The sequence below is a fragment of the Monocercomonoides exilis genome (assembly GCF_001643675.1).
Source record: "Monocercomonoides exilis strain PA203 chromosome Unknown scaffold46-794033, whole genome shotgun sequence".
Classification (NCBI taxonomy): Eukaryota; Preaxostyla; order Oxymonadida; family Polymastigidae; genus Monocercomonoides; species Monocercomonoides exilis.
In genome coordinates, this window is record NW_027150591.1 from 341,928 (window position 1) to 357,315 (window position 15,388).

General features: G+C 38.2%; 4 protein-coding genes across 4 annotated transcripts; 2 read left to right on the forward strand and 2 right to left on the reverse strand.

The window, feature by feature from the left end:
• Positions 1–470: 470 nt before the first annotated feature.
• Positions 471–1,564, reverse strand: MONOS_10008 (putative ferritin). The gene is made up of 3 exons (XM_067862414.1): positions 1,389–1,564; positions 1,188–1,314; positions 471–1,017 (listed from the first exon to the last, which is right to left on the reverse strand). Exons 1-3 carry the CDS (start codon positions 1,540–1,542, stop codon positions 741–743), a joined length of 558 nt encoding a protein of 185 aa, XP_067721564.1. The 5' UTR covers positions 1,543–1,564; the 3' UTR covers positions 471–740.
• Positions 1,565–1,635: 71 nt separating this feature from the next.
• On the forward strand, positions 1,636–3,682 carry MONOS_10009 (uncharacterized protein; the record flags this gene model as incomplete). The annotated part of the gene is made up of 4 exons (XM_067862415.1): positions 1,636–1,843; positions 1,964–2,258; positions 2,494–2,740; positions 3,013–3,682. The coding sequence occupies 4 exons, from the start codon at positions 1,636–1,638 to the stop codon at positions 3,151–3,153; spliced, it is 891 nt and encodes a 296-aa protein (XP_067721565.1). The 3' UTR covers positions 3,154–3,682.
• Positions 3,683–6,810: 3,128 nt separating this feature from the next.
• Positions 6,811–13,221, reverse strand: MONOS_14815 (uncharacterized protein; the record flags this gene model as incomplete). The annotated part of the gene is made up of 4 exons (XM_067867648.1): positions 6,811–12,712; positions 12,784–12,893; positions 12,954–13,138; positions 13,206–13,221. 4 exons carry the CDS (start codon positions 13,219–13,221, stop codon positions 7,264–7,266), a joined length of 5,760 nt encoding a protein of 1,919 aa, XP_067721566.1. The 3' UTR covers positions 6,811–7,263.
• Positions 13,222–13,483: 262 nt separating this feature from the next.
• MONOS_14814 (putative V-type proton ATPase subunit D) lies at positions 13,484–14,955 on the forward strand. The gene is made up of 2 exons (XM_067867647.1): positions 13,484–13,826; positions 13,898–14,955. Exons 1-2 carry the CDS (start codon positions 13,540–13,542, stop codon positions 14,643–14,645), a joined length of 1,035 nt encoding a protein of 344 aa, XP_067721567.1. The 5' UTR covers positions 13,484–13,539; the 3' UTR covers positions 14,646–14,955.
• Positions 14,956–15,388: the final 433 nt, after the last annotated feature.

A 15,388-nucleotide genomic window follows, 5' to 3' on the forward strand; every position in this document is an offset into this window, starting at 1 on the left:
ACTGCTGACAATTTTGCTTCAATTATTCATTGGCTCATTCAAAGTGGAGTGTTGTGAGCATTTTGAAAAGCATTATTTTGAATTCATAAATGTGTTTTTCTTCATCAAAAGAAAGGTGTTTGTTTATTCTTTTGAAGAAATAATTCTTCAACACGCACAAATTGCAGAGAATAACTGATTTTTTGAGCAGTTATTCAAAAAAAAAAATTGATTTATGATCTTGAGCATTGGTTGGAGCATTCGCTTTCACAAAAACGTTAATAATGCCAAAATCTTTGGAAGATAATTATCTCCTGATAAATCTTTCTGGCAACATCAATTCTCATCCAAAACTGGAACAAAAACATATCGCTCCAATCAGAACAAACAACAGCAAAGAGCATCCAGAATCGAGAATCAATGCTTTGCCAACAGAAATTTCAGAGCAGCTGAGCAAGCAGCCATTCTGTGCTTTGAAAAAATAATCAATCTGCTGATGCTGTGTTCATGTTGATGATATTATTCAAAACCTCGCACCAGCAACAAATAGTCAATACATAAAAAAATCCATTCAAAAAAATAAAAATGAAAAAAAGACCAATAATAATCGTGGGAAAAAACTTCAAGCAACTTCAGTGATGCTGATAAATAAATCCAAGCGCAGCACTCGCACAGCACCGCGGAAGCAGGTCAACTCCGGTTCCTTGTGGCCTGCTGCAGCCTCAGCAAAGGCAGCCGCCCAGCCCCCGACGAAAGCCCTTTTAGCACTTCTCTTGCCGCAGAAGCGCAATCTCCCCGTCCAGCTGCTCCAGCGTCTTCTCCTTTTTCTCCACCGCCTCAAACATCCCAATCACGTCTGCAACGCTCTTCTCTTCCTCCACCTGCTCCTCTTCAAACCACTTGATCAGCTCCGGCATCTTCAGCCCCGGATGCTCTTTGTCGAACGGCAGGATCTTTTCCCCCAGCTCGTGGATCAGGCTCGTCACATACTCCTCGTGGTGCAGCGACTGCTTGAAAACCTCGACCGGGCTGTCCCACCTGCAGCCCCAGCCCCCACAAAAACGAAAAAAATAAATTAATTGATGTATAAATAAATAATTAAAGAGTGGAAGAAAATTAATGTTGTTGGTTGGTCGGTCGGTCAAAATATAAAAAAAATGTGATGATGATGAAAAAAAATAAAAACGGCCATTAAACGTTGCACACACCACTGGACCTCCGGAGCAGGGATCGGAAGAAGATTCACTTTCTGGCCTTTGGTGGTGAGCCACTCCATGAACTTGAACGCATGCTCCTGCTCCTCCCGCGCCTGCTTGTACATCCACCGCGCCATCCCTGCAGCCCCAAACAAACCCCAAAAGTCCACAGCCCCCGCACTCAAACACAAAAGAAACACAAAGCAAAAATACCTGGAAGCCCTTTTGCCTGGAAGCACGCCCCCATCGAGTTGTACAAGTACTGTGAGTAGAGCTCCTTGCTGATCTGGAAGCAGATGGCCTCCACCACGGCTGGCGGCACAGGCGCAGGCGTGGGCTTCGCAAACTGCTTGAAAAGATATGGCATTTCTCTTTTTCGATTTTTCCTTATGGGGCGTCGAATTATTTGGAGCGCCTTTGTCCTCCGCAGGCTCGCTCTGCTGCATCGGCAACACGCACAATGTGGATCGACGCGATTTACGGGGCGGTGCTGGGGAGCTTGGCACCGCTGGGGGAGTGGTCGGGAGCGCTGATATTCCTGGCTGGATTGTATTTCCTCGGCTGCGACGCCACGGCCCGCCAGGGGCCTCCCTCGCTCGCATCTGCGCTTTTTGTCTGCTCGTTTGGGAGCATTCTCTCGGCTGTTGTTTTTACGGGTGCGCCTCCGGGTTTGGCGTTGCTGTTTTGATTTGCTTTTTTTTTCAAGAATTGCTGTGCTTTTCTGCTTTTGCTGTGTTTTTTGTGTGTTTTGTGTGTGAATGCATCTGTGCTGCCACCTCGCTGGGAAGCAATTTTGTGGAAGAGGGCGTATTTTGAGTGGTTTGTGCTTGCCCGTGTGGCGTATTTTTGCCTGCCGCAAAGCGCTGTTCAGAAATTGGGGCGAAGGCCTCTTCGCGGGTGGCTGTTTGCGAGCGCATCAGTTGTGCTTGTGCATGAGATGCACGAGTGCTGTGTTGCGTGTGCGCACAGCGAGGGAGTGAATGCGCTTTTGGCGGTGGGAGCAACTGGATATGCTGTGTGTGTGCTTCCGCTGCAGATGTTTTGCCGCCTTGGCCATTACGGCTACGAGGACGAGGTTACTACGTATGAATCTGAATTTTTTGTTTGTTTGTTTGTTTGTTGTGTGAGTCGATTTGTGCCATTTTTTGAGATGCAATTTTTGTGTTTGCGTATTTTAATTGATTTAAATGGAATACGATTTTTTTCATTGATTTTGAATTTTGGAATGCTCATGGATTTCGTTTGTGCAATGTTGTGTGTATGTGTATTATTAACTGTGTGGGCCATGATGATTGGTGCGTTGCGTGTTTTTGCGCAGGATGGCATGCATTGCGGGTGTCTCGGGGGTTGTGCAGCTGGTCAGTTTGTGGTGTTTTGAGATGGCAGGGAGCGGAGCAAGGCTGGCTGGCGGAGCGAATCCTTCAAGTTTTGCCCGCTCTGCGGATGCGTTGCTTGGAAGGGTGCGGAGCGGAAAGAAGCAAGGAGAGGCAGGAGATGGGCGTGTGGACTCTGTTTCGCTGCTGATTGCTGCCACGGGGCATGGTTTTGCACATGTTGTTGCAACTGTGTGTGTTTCTGCTGTTGTGTTTCTTATTTATTTTATTGAGAGGCTGAGAGGTTGGGAGGTTGGGGCTTGAGGAGTGAAAGTTGAGAAAGAGCAGAAAAGCAATGAGGAAAAGAGAAACATTGCATAAGCTGTTGGAATGCGGGTGCAGATTGGGTTGTGCTCAGTTTATGTTTTGTTTCTGGGTTTTGAGGAAGAGTTTTGTGAATATGCAGCATTTCAGAGGATTTGTTTTTATCTTATTTTTTTTTTTTTTGATTTGAACAAACGCAGTTGAGAAGGACGGCGCGGATGCGAAGCCTTCAGGAGCGTCGCAAGGCGAAGGCAGCGCTTTTGGATGAGCTGTGTGCTGAGCAGGAGCAGCTGCTGGACGAGCTGGGCCCAAAGGAAGGCGCTCGGAAAGCGGGGAAATGAAAATGCCTTTGTGGCCATCCAGATGCCCATTTGCTTGCACTTTGAAATGGCTTTGTGTTGTTTGGCGAGGAGAGAGAATGGCCAAGCGGAGCTGGGGAAAAGGAAGGAAGAAGGCTCGAAACAAGTTGGGATCGAGAAATGGGGAAAGGGAAGGGAAAGCGAACAAAATAAATGCTTCATGTGCATGTGTGCTCGTGTGAAAAAGAAAGACTCTTTTAAGCGTGTTGAAGAAATGCTGGCAGAAGGTTGCAAGAGCACGCAGAATGAATGTGCTTTTGGTGTGCATGTTTTTGTCCACCATTGAATATTTTATTAACACACGCCACCGATAATTCGAAAAAGCAAAGCCAAAACTCTATTTTTATCAGTTGACGAATGTTGCTTACCAAAAATGGCTTGCACATCTGCGTCATAGATTTTGTTTGACAGAATTGTTTGGGGCGTATCAAGATATTTTAAAGCAAGATTGTTGTTTTAAGAATAAATTTTTTTATTAATCTGGTAAGTGCAAAATAAACAACCGTAGACAAAATTCTGTATAGTTAATAACAATAATAATAATAAACCGATGAATATTGCTTGGAACAATTTCTTTCATGCGGAAACTTTTAAAAGGACCCAAGAAATTTATTATTTTTCATCTCGAAATATGGATTTTTTCAGAAATTTTGGTCTAATTATTCATTATGCAATTATTTTCTGATTGCACATGGATGATCTTGAATTCTAAATTAGCTTCTTCAACGAATTATTTCTTAACGCAAATGATACATGGGAATGGTTCAGAAATGAAGTGTTGAATCAAAGATACAAAGAATGTACAAATTGCCATTATGAAATTTTTCTCAATGAATGAAATCCTAATTCCAGGCAATGGAGGTGCTTCAGATGCAATCAAACAATAAGCCTGCTATCAAATCTTTCAAAAGAAAATCAAAAAATATGAATTTAAAAAAAATGGATTTTTTCATTTATAAATGGATGAAGCTTTCAATTTTTCAAACTTCTTCACTTCTTGGTGTCCATAGAAACACAGTTGGTTTTTACTATTCCCTTGCAACAGCAGCAATGGTGCAGAGCGCAGAATCAACATTTCAGCCAATTGGAGGAGAAAATTCAATTGTCGAAATTAACAAAGCAATTTTGAACAAAAGAAAATATTATAAAGGCAGATGGAAGAAGCAGATCTGGCTATTTGGAGCTGCACAAAAAACTCAGGACGGGAAACAAGGATGCTTTTTTTATTTTCAGAGTCCCTAAAAGAAAAAAAGACACATTGCTATCAATCATTCAAGCAAACATCTTTCCAGGAACAATGATTCACAGTGATGAATGCAGAGCGTTCTCATCTCTCAGTGATCTCGGTATTGGCCACAAAACAGTTTGTTGTGAATATCATATCAAAGACCCTGTTAGCGAAATATGTGCCAACATGATTGAGGGACTTTGGAGTCAATTTCGAAAAGATTTGTCTCGCATGGGGCTGAAGGAGAAATTCATTGATGTTTATATTTCTTCTTTTGTGTTTCAAAAAAGAAAACAATCAACATTTGTTGAAACTGTGAGAGAGATTTGCCAATATAAAGTGGATGTATATATTGAAGAAGAAAATGAAGACCACGAAGAAGATGATGACGAAGAGGATGTGCCAGTTTTTGCTGAACAAAATGAAGAAATTTCTGAGGATTCAACGGAAGTTTGCGATGGATCGGAGCATTCTGAATATGAACCCGAACAAAAAAAAAAAAAAAAAAAAAAAAAAAAAAAAAAAAAAAAAAAAAAAACAGTTGCAAAGCTTGAATCATATTTATTAAGATATATTTGTTTTCATATCAATTACTATAGCAAAATTTTTTTGAAAATTATATAGAAAAATTATAAAAATTTTTATCTAAATATTTATGATTTCAAAACTTTATAATTTTTTTCTATAGGTTAATTTTTCTATCCGGACTTTTTTTTTAACCGGACAAAAATTTAAAATTAAAATATCTCAACAAATATTCAATATTAATTTACAGAAATTTGCATAGTTGTATATTAACATTCATGACATCTATTCATATACAAAATTTTAATAGCAGTGTTGTATATTTTTAGAAATAAATTATTTTTATTTTTGAAAATCCGACTTTTGATGAAATTTTCTATTTTAATGAAATGATTCAATTCATCTTTTAATCACACATCTTATTTTTTCAATGTAATAAGCAATTCTGGTTATTTTTTTTCCCCAGCAATTTGCTCGTTTTGACGGAATGGAAATCCATCATTTTCAAAAAATCTCACTCAATGGGACAACTTAAAAAATGTTTTTCATTAAATGCAGAAACATCTAACTAAAACCAACACTTGCATTATTTAATATGATAGTTGTATATATTTATTACAAAGTTATAATAAAAATTATTCCGTGAAGCTTCAAAAAAATAAATTTTAACCATATTTCAAAATAAATGAACATTAAAAATAAACTATTTTCAAAGCAAATTACATTTATGATATCTCTTTTAAATTATTATTAATAACAACAAGGCAGTAATTAGCATTATGATGTTTAATGGTATTCACTGAAATCGTAAAAAAAACAACATGGTATGTTGACAAATATTATATCATTGTTTTTTATGCTAATGATTTTGTGCGTAAATGTTTTCTCATGAAATTGAAATAATTAGAAAATTCTTTATTTCAAACCATTAATGGGATATAATTAAAAAATCAAAAATTGGAAAAGAATACATAAAACTGAGATCCGATGTTGCCAAAGATAAAAAAATATGTTTTTATGATTGAGATGTTTATCAAGGAGATGGAGAAGGTGAAAATTACTTCGGAATGCATTCTTTAGTTGAAATTCGAATTACGAAAAAATCGAAATGATTTTTTTTTATTTTTTGTCAAATACACATTTCCGCAAACTTTTATCATACAGCACATGCTTAAAACAGCATATATAATCAGAATATAGTGTTTTTTGTGAAAGTTGCAAAATGCCATATTGTACTATTATGCCCAGTAATTTTAAATAACTATTACATTAAATAATGCAAGTGTTGGTTTTAGTTAGATGTTTCTGCATTTAATGAAAAATATTTTTTAAGTTGTCCCATTGAGTGAGATTTTTTGAAAATGATGGATTTCCATTCCGTCAAAACGAGCAAATTGCTGGGGAAAAAAAATAACCAGAATTGCTTATTACATTGAAAAAATAAGATGTGTGATTAAAAGATGAATTGAATCATTTCATTAAAATAGAAAATTTCATCAAAAGTCGGATTTTCAAAAATAAAAATAATTTATTTCTAAAAATATACAACACTGCTATTAAAATTTTGTATATGAATAGATGTCATGAATGTTAATATACAACTATGCAAATTTCTGTAAATTAATATTGAATATTTGTTGAGATATTTTAATTTTAAATTTTTGTCCGGTTAAAAAAAAAAGTCCGGATAAAAAAACCACCCTATTTCCGCAAAAAGTTGAAAGAAAAAAACATATGTGCACGACATGTTATCATCATCGCTTCAACATATGTCAATATTATTCACGATCGTATATTGTGCATTAACCAATTCGAAAATGTTATATTCATTTTTTAATGCAGTAATACTTGTTTCAAATCGTTTATAATATGATACTGATAAAATGGATCTAACCGCAAATGTATTTATTTTTTTGATTGCACTAAGAAAACAAAAAAAGAAACTACCCAATAAAACGAAAAGCACTCAAATGAAAATAAAAAGAAATTCAAAATTTAAATATGAATAGAAATTAAAGCTGATAACGGATAAAATTAAAAAATAAAAATTGACTTATAAGTTATTTCTCAACAAACTGAAAAATAAATACACAGAATTGGTAAAAGGAAACCGAATTTTTTGCAAAAAACGTGTAAAGCAAATAAAGCTTTTCTCTTCGTTTTTAAAAACGTTTATAAATTGTATGCTTCGTGATTACTTATTCATCCACTCACATTTAACTCATCGAACCACAAAATAACGAAACAAATTTCAATTATAATCATGACTTTCATTAATAACAGGAAAAAAAAAAAAAAAAAAAACCTGAAATAAAATAAAGCCAGTACATCAAAATCTCTCACCACCAACTCTTATCAGAGGGAAATTGCCCATCGCTTCCACTTTCTGCCACTTCGCTGTGAATCTGCTGTGAATCTGTCCAATTGTCCATCAATGAGCGAGAAGAGTGGGAAGCGCGAGAAAAAGCAGAAGAAGACACAGACTCTGACTCAGATGGTGTGTCAGCCAGTAAGCAGTCCATTTTCATTGAACCTTCCACTCCTTCTAATCCATCAAATGAAGTCGCAGGCGAAGGAGCAGATGTTAACGATACTGATGATGATGCATTCAACATGGTTACTTTGTGCTGTTGCTGTGCGGGAGACGGATGATGCAGCTGAATGGAACAGGAAGATGTGTCTGCCAGCCCATCCACAATTGATGAGGAAATGGCAAAAGAGGAAGAAGATGGAGAAGGAGAAGAAGAAGAAGAAGATTCTTTTGATAGAAATTGATAGTTCAATTTGTCAGATGACTGAGCCAGTAGAGTGGAAGAAGAGAGAGAATTGAAAGGTAAGTGTGGAATAAGAGAATCCAACGTTGAATTCGTCAAATGCAAAGCAGGACAGAAATCAGATGTTGATTGTGTAGCAACCTCATTGTCTGAAATGACCTTGTTTTCTCGTTCTTCCTTTGGAAAATTACTTGCAGAATCTTGTTTATCGGAAATTGATTGGAGATCTTGTGATGGAGATGCTAATGAAGAAGAAGAAGAAAATGACAAAGATGATGATGATGAAATAGAAGAAGAACTGGAACTGGAATCAGATTTAGATTTGGTTTTGGAATTGGAAGGTGGAGGAGGAAAGAACAAAAAAGTTTCATTGCTCATATTTACATTCATTTTTATATCTGACTTTTGATTTGCTGTGTCGTTAAAGCGATCGGCAGAATGAACATGAAAACTTTCTGAGGGAAGCGTGTGTGAAAGAGAAGCAGCACTTTTCGCTTCCACTTCTTCCTTTGTGCCCATCTCGTCCTTCCTGGTGAAAAGGGCAGGGTTGTTTGTCTTTGAAAGAGAGGAGCAAAAGGACTTGTCGGAAGAATAGCTCAAAGAAACGCCGGAATCTTTGTCTTCTTCGGTAGGTTTGCTTCTTGCTAAATTTTCATTTTTTTCTTCCTCTTTTCTCTCTTCTGTTTTCTCCCCTTGTTTTTCCTTCTCAACTTCTGATTTCAAACCAGAATGAGACGATGCTGCACTGTCGCTATTGCTTTCTCTAATTGACTCCAGCCGAGAAAAGCCAGATTTGAACAAATGAAGCGAAACCCCGCTTATTCTGTCATATTCATTGAGACTGTCATCCAATGCACTTTCACTTTCTCTTTCACTGTGCTTGCTGTGGTTGCTATCATCGTCTGAATACAGCAGCTCTGTCTTCGCTCTGTTCCGTCGCTGCATCTGGGCAATCGACATAGAAGACGCCATTGAAATCTTCTTTCTCATTTCGCTGCTTCTCTCACTTCTGCCACTTCTGCTGCCATTGCTGCTTCCTTCACTTCCATTGCTTCCATTGCTTTCACTTGTTTTCTCCCTCATTCTCTTCTTCATCACCTCCTGCTGAATATGCACAGGTCGCTTCAGCTCCTCTGCAGACACAAATGGAATGGCACACAGAAGAGCAGAGCTTTTCAGTGGCTCATATGGCAGCAGCACATCCACAGACGACTCATCATCACACTCAGGAAAAGAGGCATTCTCAGACAAAAGAAGAGAATTATTATCGCTTGGCTTAACGCTGCTGCTGGTTTCTTGTGCGTCTGTTACGTGACAAGCTGTTTGTTCAGAAGTATTAGTCATTGAGGTTTCTTTGTTTCTTCCACTTTCTTCGCTTTTGTCATTTCCGTCATTTGATTCATTTACTCTTCTTTCGTTTTCTCCTTCATTCCCTTCCATCTCTTTCTTCTCCTTCTTCTTCTCCTTCTCCTTCTCCTTCTCCTTCTCCTTCTCCTTCTCCTTCTCCTTCTCCTCTTCATCCATTCTCCTCCTATCCGCATCCAGCGAGCCAAGTGCCACTGCATATCGCAGAATGTCAAAGAAGTCCTCTCTCTTCAGCGCCACCAACGGTTCTGAGAAGAATTGAGGGGAATCTGCATACAGCTCAGCAGTTGGAGGGATGCGAAAGGGGAAGAAGAGAAGATCAGAAGACAGAGGAACAGACAAGTGTGTTAGTTGTTCATTGGAAGGGGTGCAGATTTCACTGTCTGAGGAGCCTGGAGCTATCAAATCAGACTGAGAAGATTGAAAAGACACGGCAGAAGGGGCAGAGCTGAGTGTGGATGTGCTTTTCACAGACATTGACATCTGCTTCAGTCCATTCTCGAGTGATGACTGAGACAGGAGCAAAGAACCAGACTCATATTGTGAGCTTTCAGAGTCCATAAGAGCGTTTCTGCGGGGTTTCAGCCCAGTCAGCTGGAGAGATGGGTCAATGGAATGAATAGAAGAGGAAGAGGAGATGGAAGATGGAGATGAAGAGGATAAAGAAGAAGATGTGTTGAAGTTGTTTTTTTGCTCTGAATTTTGAGATTTAAATTCTTCTTTTTCAATGTCATTGTCTAAGTTTATCTTTAAATTCTCTTTTTGTTTATCGCATTTTGTTGTTGATGAATCTTCTTGCACCATTCGATGTTGATTGGTTTCGTCCGAATCTGCAATGTTAGTTCTCTTTCTCTCCTGTACTGAAGATGATGCATCTGCAGAAAGTTCATTAAGAGTAGCTATTTGTGTGGCTTGAGGGGCAATTTGAGACAATGATGAAGAAAGAACAGATGATGATGTAGAAGATGAAGATGAAGAAGGGGAGAAGGAAGAGGAAGAAGAAGACGTTGATGATGATGATGATGATGAAGTAGTAGTAGTAGTAGTAGAAGTAGAAGAAGAAGAAGAAGAAGAAGAAGAAGAAGAAGAAGAAAGTGTTGCCTTTGAATTTGTTAAGTCATTCTTCTTTTCTGTCTGAGGCAGATGAAGTTGATCTGATTGTGTTTCTGCGCCTTTTGCAGCAGAAGACAGAGAAAGAGGAAGATAAGAAAGTTTGTCTGAAATGTTTGAAGAAGAAGAAGAAGAAGAAGAGGTGTTTGTCTGAATTTGACGTGGAGGAGAAGAGAATTGCATTGGAAGAGGAGCGGATGGATGTGAAAAGGTGAATGAAGAAGAAGGAGGAAGAGAAGAGGGAGAAGAGGAAGAAGAGGAAGAGGAAGAGAAGGAGGAAGGCGAGGAAGATGATGAGGAGGAAAAGGATGATGAGGAGGAAAAAGAAGAAGATGCAGAAGAAACAGAAGAAACAGAAGAAGAAGGATGATGATGATGTGAAGGAGGAAGACGAGGAGGAGGTGAAAGTGTGATTGTGGGTGATGTGGAAGACGAAGACAGCAAAGAAGGAGGGGAAAGAGAAGCCAAAGGCAAAGATTGATTGACAAGATTGGTTTCATTCACTTGAGGAAGAGAAGAAGAAGAAGAAGAAGAAGATGTTGCTGTTGTTGTTGGATATGAATGATGGAGAGGAGGAAGAAAAGAAGAGGAGGAAGAGGAAGAAGAATGAAATGAAGCATTCGAAGAAGAAGAAGAAGGAGAATTTGAAGAAGGAGAATGAGGAGGAGGAAGAGAAGGAATAGAAGAAGATATGATTGTGCTTGAGCTTCTATTTCCAGGTAGAGCAACAGGAGAAGAAGGGAAAAGAGGCAGAGAAGGAGAAGTGAATGCAACTTGAGAAATAGGAAGGTTTGGAGTGTGCTGATGATATGAAGCAAAAGAAGGGGAGGTGTTTGAAGAAGAAGAGAGAGGGAGGGTGTCTTGATTGGAAGGAGGTTGGATGAGAGAGGAGAGAAGAGAGAAATCAGAGTGGGAAGACAAAGAGGATGGGTAAGAAGAAGAAGAAGAAGAAGAAGAGGAAGAAGGGGAAGAGATTGAATGAGCAATAGAAAGATTAGTGGCTGATGGAATGAGAGAAACATCAGAAGAAATAGCAGAAGCAGAAGAAGAAGAAGAAGAAGAAGAAGAGCTTGTAGAAGCAGAGGAAAAAAAAGAGTCAATGGAAGAAGAGATGGCTGAAGACTTGTTTGTGTGTTCAGAAAAGTTTGATGAAGCAAACATGGAAGAAGTGGCAGAGGTTGAGTGAAGTGAAGGGTAAAAGGAAGAAGACGCAGCAGAAGAAGAGAAGTTGGAGGGATTGGAGAGAGAGCTGAGTGTGGTTGCACAAGAAGATAAGGAAAGAGAGGGACGAAGAGTGGAAGAGGAAGGGGAAGAAGAAGAAGAAGAAGAAGAAGAAGAAGAAGAGGCAGAAGTCAAAAAAGAAGCAGAGCTACTATCAATTGAATGGTTCTTTGAAGAGGAAAGAGAAGAAGCAGTTTTTGAAGAGGCGATGGAAGAGGTGTTGGTTGTGATGAGGCTGCTGCTTGTCTTCTGAGAGGGATTGAAAGAAGGGGTTTTTGCAGACAGACCAGAAAGAGAGACACGAGGGGGAAGCTGAAGAGAAAGAGGGACGAAGGAGAAAGAGGTTGAGGAAGAAGAGGAAGAGGAAGGAGAAGAAGAAGAAGAAGAAGAAGGTGAGGAAGAGGAAGGAGATGAGGAGGAAGAAGGAGAAGGAGAAGAAGACTGATAAGAATAAGGCTGAGGTGGATGTGCATGTGTATGTGTTGCAGCAGCAGAATGAGTGGAAGGCATCTGTTGATAGTGCTGATGAGGCATAAAAGGCGGTGTGGTGTTCGAATATCCCTCAACAGCAGCGAGAGGCATCGAATACTCTGGGCGTGGCTGCATAGGGCTGATCATGCCACTTTGGTGATACGAAACATAAGACGCAGGATCAGACCCAGAATTTGTGTGATTCGCCGGATTTGCAAGTGCCGGAAACGAAATGCCGGAAAAACCGCCGGCTTGTGATAGAAAATATGTTGGGGTCTTTCGCGGGCGTGTGCGGAAAACAGAAGACGTCACGTTGCGCAGCTGCGGCAGGCGGATGTCTGTGTCGACGCGGATGTTCCAGCAGAAGTAGAATGTCATGCGCTCGGCATTGAATCCGTACGGGTACTCCTTCAGCGCCCTCTCCACGCACAGCGAGGCGTCTGACGAGTCGCTGCTCTCGGGAAACATCACGTACCCGTAGTCTTGCACCTTCCCGTTCTCTGATGGCACAAACACATCGTCCTGCTTCAGAAAAAACGTCTCTGGTGGTAGCCTTTGTTCAACAACTGACGTTGGCACGGCACTTATGTGCTTAAGCTTGTCCCACACGCACTGCTTGATGACTTCGCTTTTCAGAGCCATGGGATAATGCCTTCCAATTACGAATGAAAGTGTGTTTTTACCAATATTAACATTTGCCCAGTGAGCAGTAATCGGAATACTCACAGATGGAAGAGATGGAAGATAGTCATGTGCTTTGATTGCTTCAGATCGTTTTTCAAATTGAAAAAAGCATGTATGAAATTCTGTTGACAAAGACGCGCCCGTTATTTTTCCAAAAAATTGCCTCCAAAAGAAATTGAATAATAAAAATTGAATAATATTTTAATAAAAAATTTAGCATTCGCAAAAACATACTCGCAAAGCATCATTAATTGGCAACAAAAGTCTTGATTGAGATCTCCTCTAATTGCAATGGTCTTATTCCTGAAAGCAGGTTGAATTCTATATTCGAAATTTTCAATTAGCTTTAATTATTTAATTTAAAAAATTATATATTGATTTCAAAAAAATAAGCAAATAAATACCACGGATGAATGTTGTAAAAGCGCAGCTGCAGATTCTTCTTTAACGAAATATAAAAATATATATCCTTGAGACGTTTGTTGCTTATTTTGTTTGTTTATTCTTTCAATTTCTCCAATATCCAAAAAATGTTCCTGCAATGTTTCTTGCGATAAAGAAAGTGGTACGTCGAGCAATTTTACTCCTCCTTAAAAAAATTTTTTTCGTTTATTAATTCTTTAATCACACAAATAAAGAGTAATATCTATTCAAACTTAATTCGTCATCCATTTTCGTGAGATCTGTATTCAAGAAAATATTGCAAATTAACTCAAATAAATTAATAAAATATTACATACCACGTTGCTGAGGTTGAAATGTCATCATTTGAAATCAAAAAAACAAAATAAAAAGAAACTCGATGAATATTTTGTAATGGGAAAATTATTGACGTTTTTCAAATACTTCAATTTTTTGTAATAATAATATTTGTTTGTTCATATCAACAAATTTCCATGATTTCTTCAATTGTTTCAGAACAAATGTTGGTTTTGATCGTTTTTCAACAACAATTGAACTCCGATTGTTAAATAGCGAATTCGATTTATTATGAGTTCATATTTAACCGATCACGGATATCTTGATGGAATTGTGAGGGGGTATTACACTCAATTAATGAACTCCTCGGATTATGCGAACTTAACCCAGTGCGAAACTGTGGACGATATGAAGGTCCATTTATTGAACAGTGATTACGGAACTGTGTTCCAAGATGTTCCTTCACCTCTTACAGCACAGTCAGTTGCGGATGCTTGCACTGCAAAAATGGTGGAAGAGTTTCATTACATTCGCTCAAATGCTTATGAACCCCTGACAAAATTCATGGACTACATTACGTATGATTACTTGTTAAATAATTTTTTGTTGTTCAATTGAATTAATTTTATTGCAATTGATTTAATAAAAGATATGGATATATGATTGATAACATCATTCTTATTCTTGGAGAAACAACAAGAGATGGTGATCCTCAAACAGCATTGGCAAAGTGTCATCCTCTTGGCGTTTTTGAAGGATTGACTGCGCTTTGCGTTGCTCAATCAACCGAAGAGCTGTATAATTTAGCACTCATAAACACTCCACTTTCAAAGTACTTCATTTCGTGTTTAACTGTCGAGGATTTCGATGAAGTGCACATCGAAGTTATTCGTAACTTGTTGTACAAGGAATACCTTACGGACTTCTACAAATACAGCAAGACTTTGGGTGATGATACATTTGAAGTTATGGGAGAACTTCTTCGATTCGAGGCGGATCGTCGTTCAATCAACATCACTGTAAATTCCTGGGGTACAACACTCAACAAGGACGAACGAAAAAGATTGTATCCTTCACTTGGAGAATTGTGGCCCGAGGGAACTCAGCGTCTTCAAGCTGCTGATGATATGGAAGCCGTTGCAGCAGCTGTTGACCATGTCGATGAATATCGCGGAATGTTGCAAAATCTGCAGGAGAATCCAAGCAGAACGCTGGAAGATGAATTCATTGAACATGAGATGAAGCTGAACAGATTGGCGGTGCAGAGACAGATGCAATATGGAGCCTTTTATGCATACTTCAGACTGAAAGAACAGGAAATAAGAAACATTGTGTGGATTGCTGAATGCATTGCCCAGAAAAAGAAGGATAGAATCCAACAATTCGTTATGTTCTAAGTTCAGAGAGGGATATGGATCGTTGCATTAGAGAAGAGAAATTTTACAGATAGCATTTTGAAAACTATGCTATCAAAGTTAATGTATTGGATTACAAAAATATTGTCACGATTTTACATATCAGTAAGAAATACAAAATCAACAAAAACGTTGGATTTGTGTTTTTAACACTTCGTGTTATGGCGTATTTCATTCTTATCGATCTTGAATATTCTTTCATGCAAAATGTGAATTTTTTGCTTTAACTTACTTTCTCATTTCTTTCATGTCATTATCAACTCTTTTGAATATTCTTAAACTTTTCTATGAGTTTTATCATTATCTTTCAAATGAGTTATCAATATTCAAAATCTGCATTGAATGCATAAGTAAACCGAAATGAAATTGGAAAAAAGAAGTGATGTCCGATATTTTTGAATGGCATTGTATTGAACAATTGAGAACAAAAATATCTTCATGAATAATAAAATTTTCTAATCGTTCACTCCAGTTTCAGGGAAATTATTCAAGAAGAGCTGTCTTTAATCAATATTCAACAGAAATAATTTGATAAAACTGTAAAGAAGGTGAGATTTGTCGTATAAATCAGAATGGCATTTGCAACGCATTAAAAATATTTACGTCAATGGATTCTTTCGAACATGGGACAATATTTTTTGCATTATGAAATTTGTTCCACATGGAACTTTCAAAGATTTTCCTCGGTTTTTGAATATTTCTTTATTATATTTTGAATGAGAATG

What these genes read in the sequence shown, in the direction of transcription:
- MONOS_14814 (XM_067867647.1), top strand. Translation starts at nt 13,540, where the DNA reads ATGAGTTCATATTTAACCGATCACGGATATCTTGATGGAATTGTGAGG. An exon ending in AAATTCATGGACTACATTAC is followed by an intron (nt 13,827 to 13,897) that starts GTATGATTACTT and finishes ATTTAATAAAAG; the next exon opens with ATATGGATATATGATTGATA.
- MONOS_10008 (XM_067862414.1), bottom strand. Translation starts at nt 1,542, where the DNA reads ATGCCATATCTTTTCAAGCAGTTTGCGAAGCCCACGCCTGCGCCTGTG. An exon ending in CCAGGCAAAAGGGCTTCCAG is followed by an intron (nt 1,315 to 1,388) that starts GTATTTTTGCTT and finishes TTGGGGCTGCAG; the next exon opens with GGATGGCGCGGTGGATGTAC. An exon ending in CCTGCTCCGGAGGTCCAGTG is followed by an intron (nt 1,018 to 1,187) that starts GTGTGTGCAACG and finishes CTGGGGCTGCAG; the next exon opens with GTGGGACAGCCCGGTCGAGG.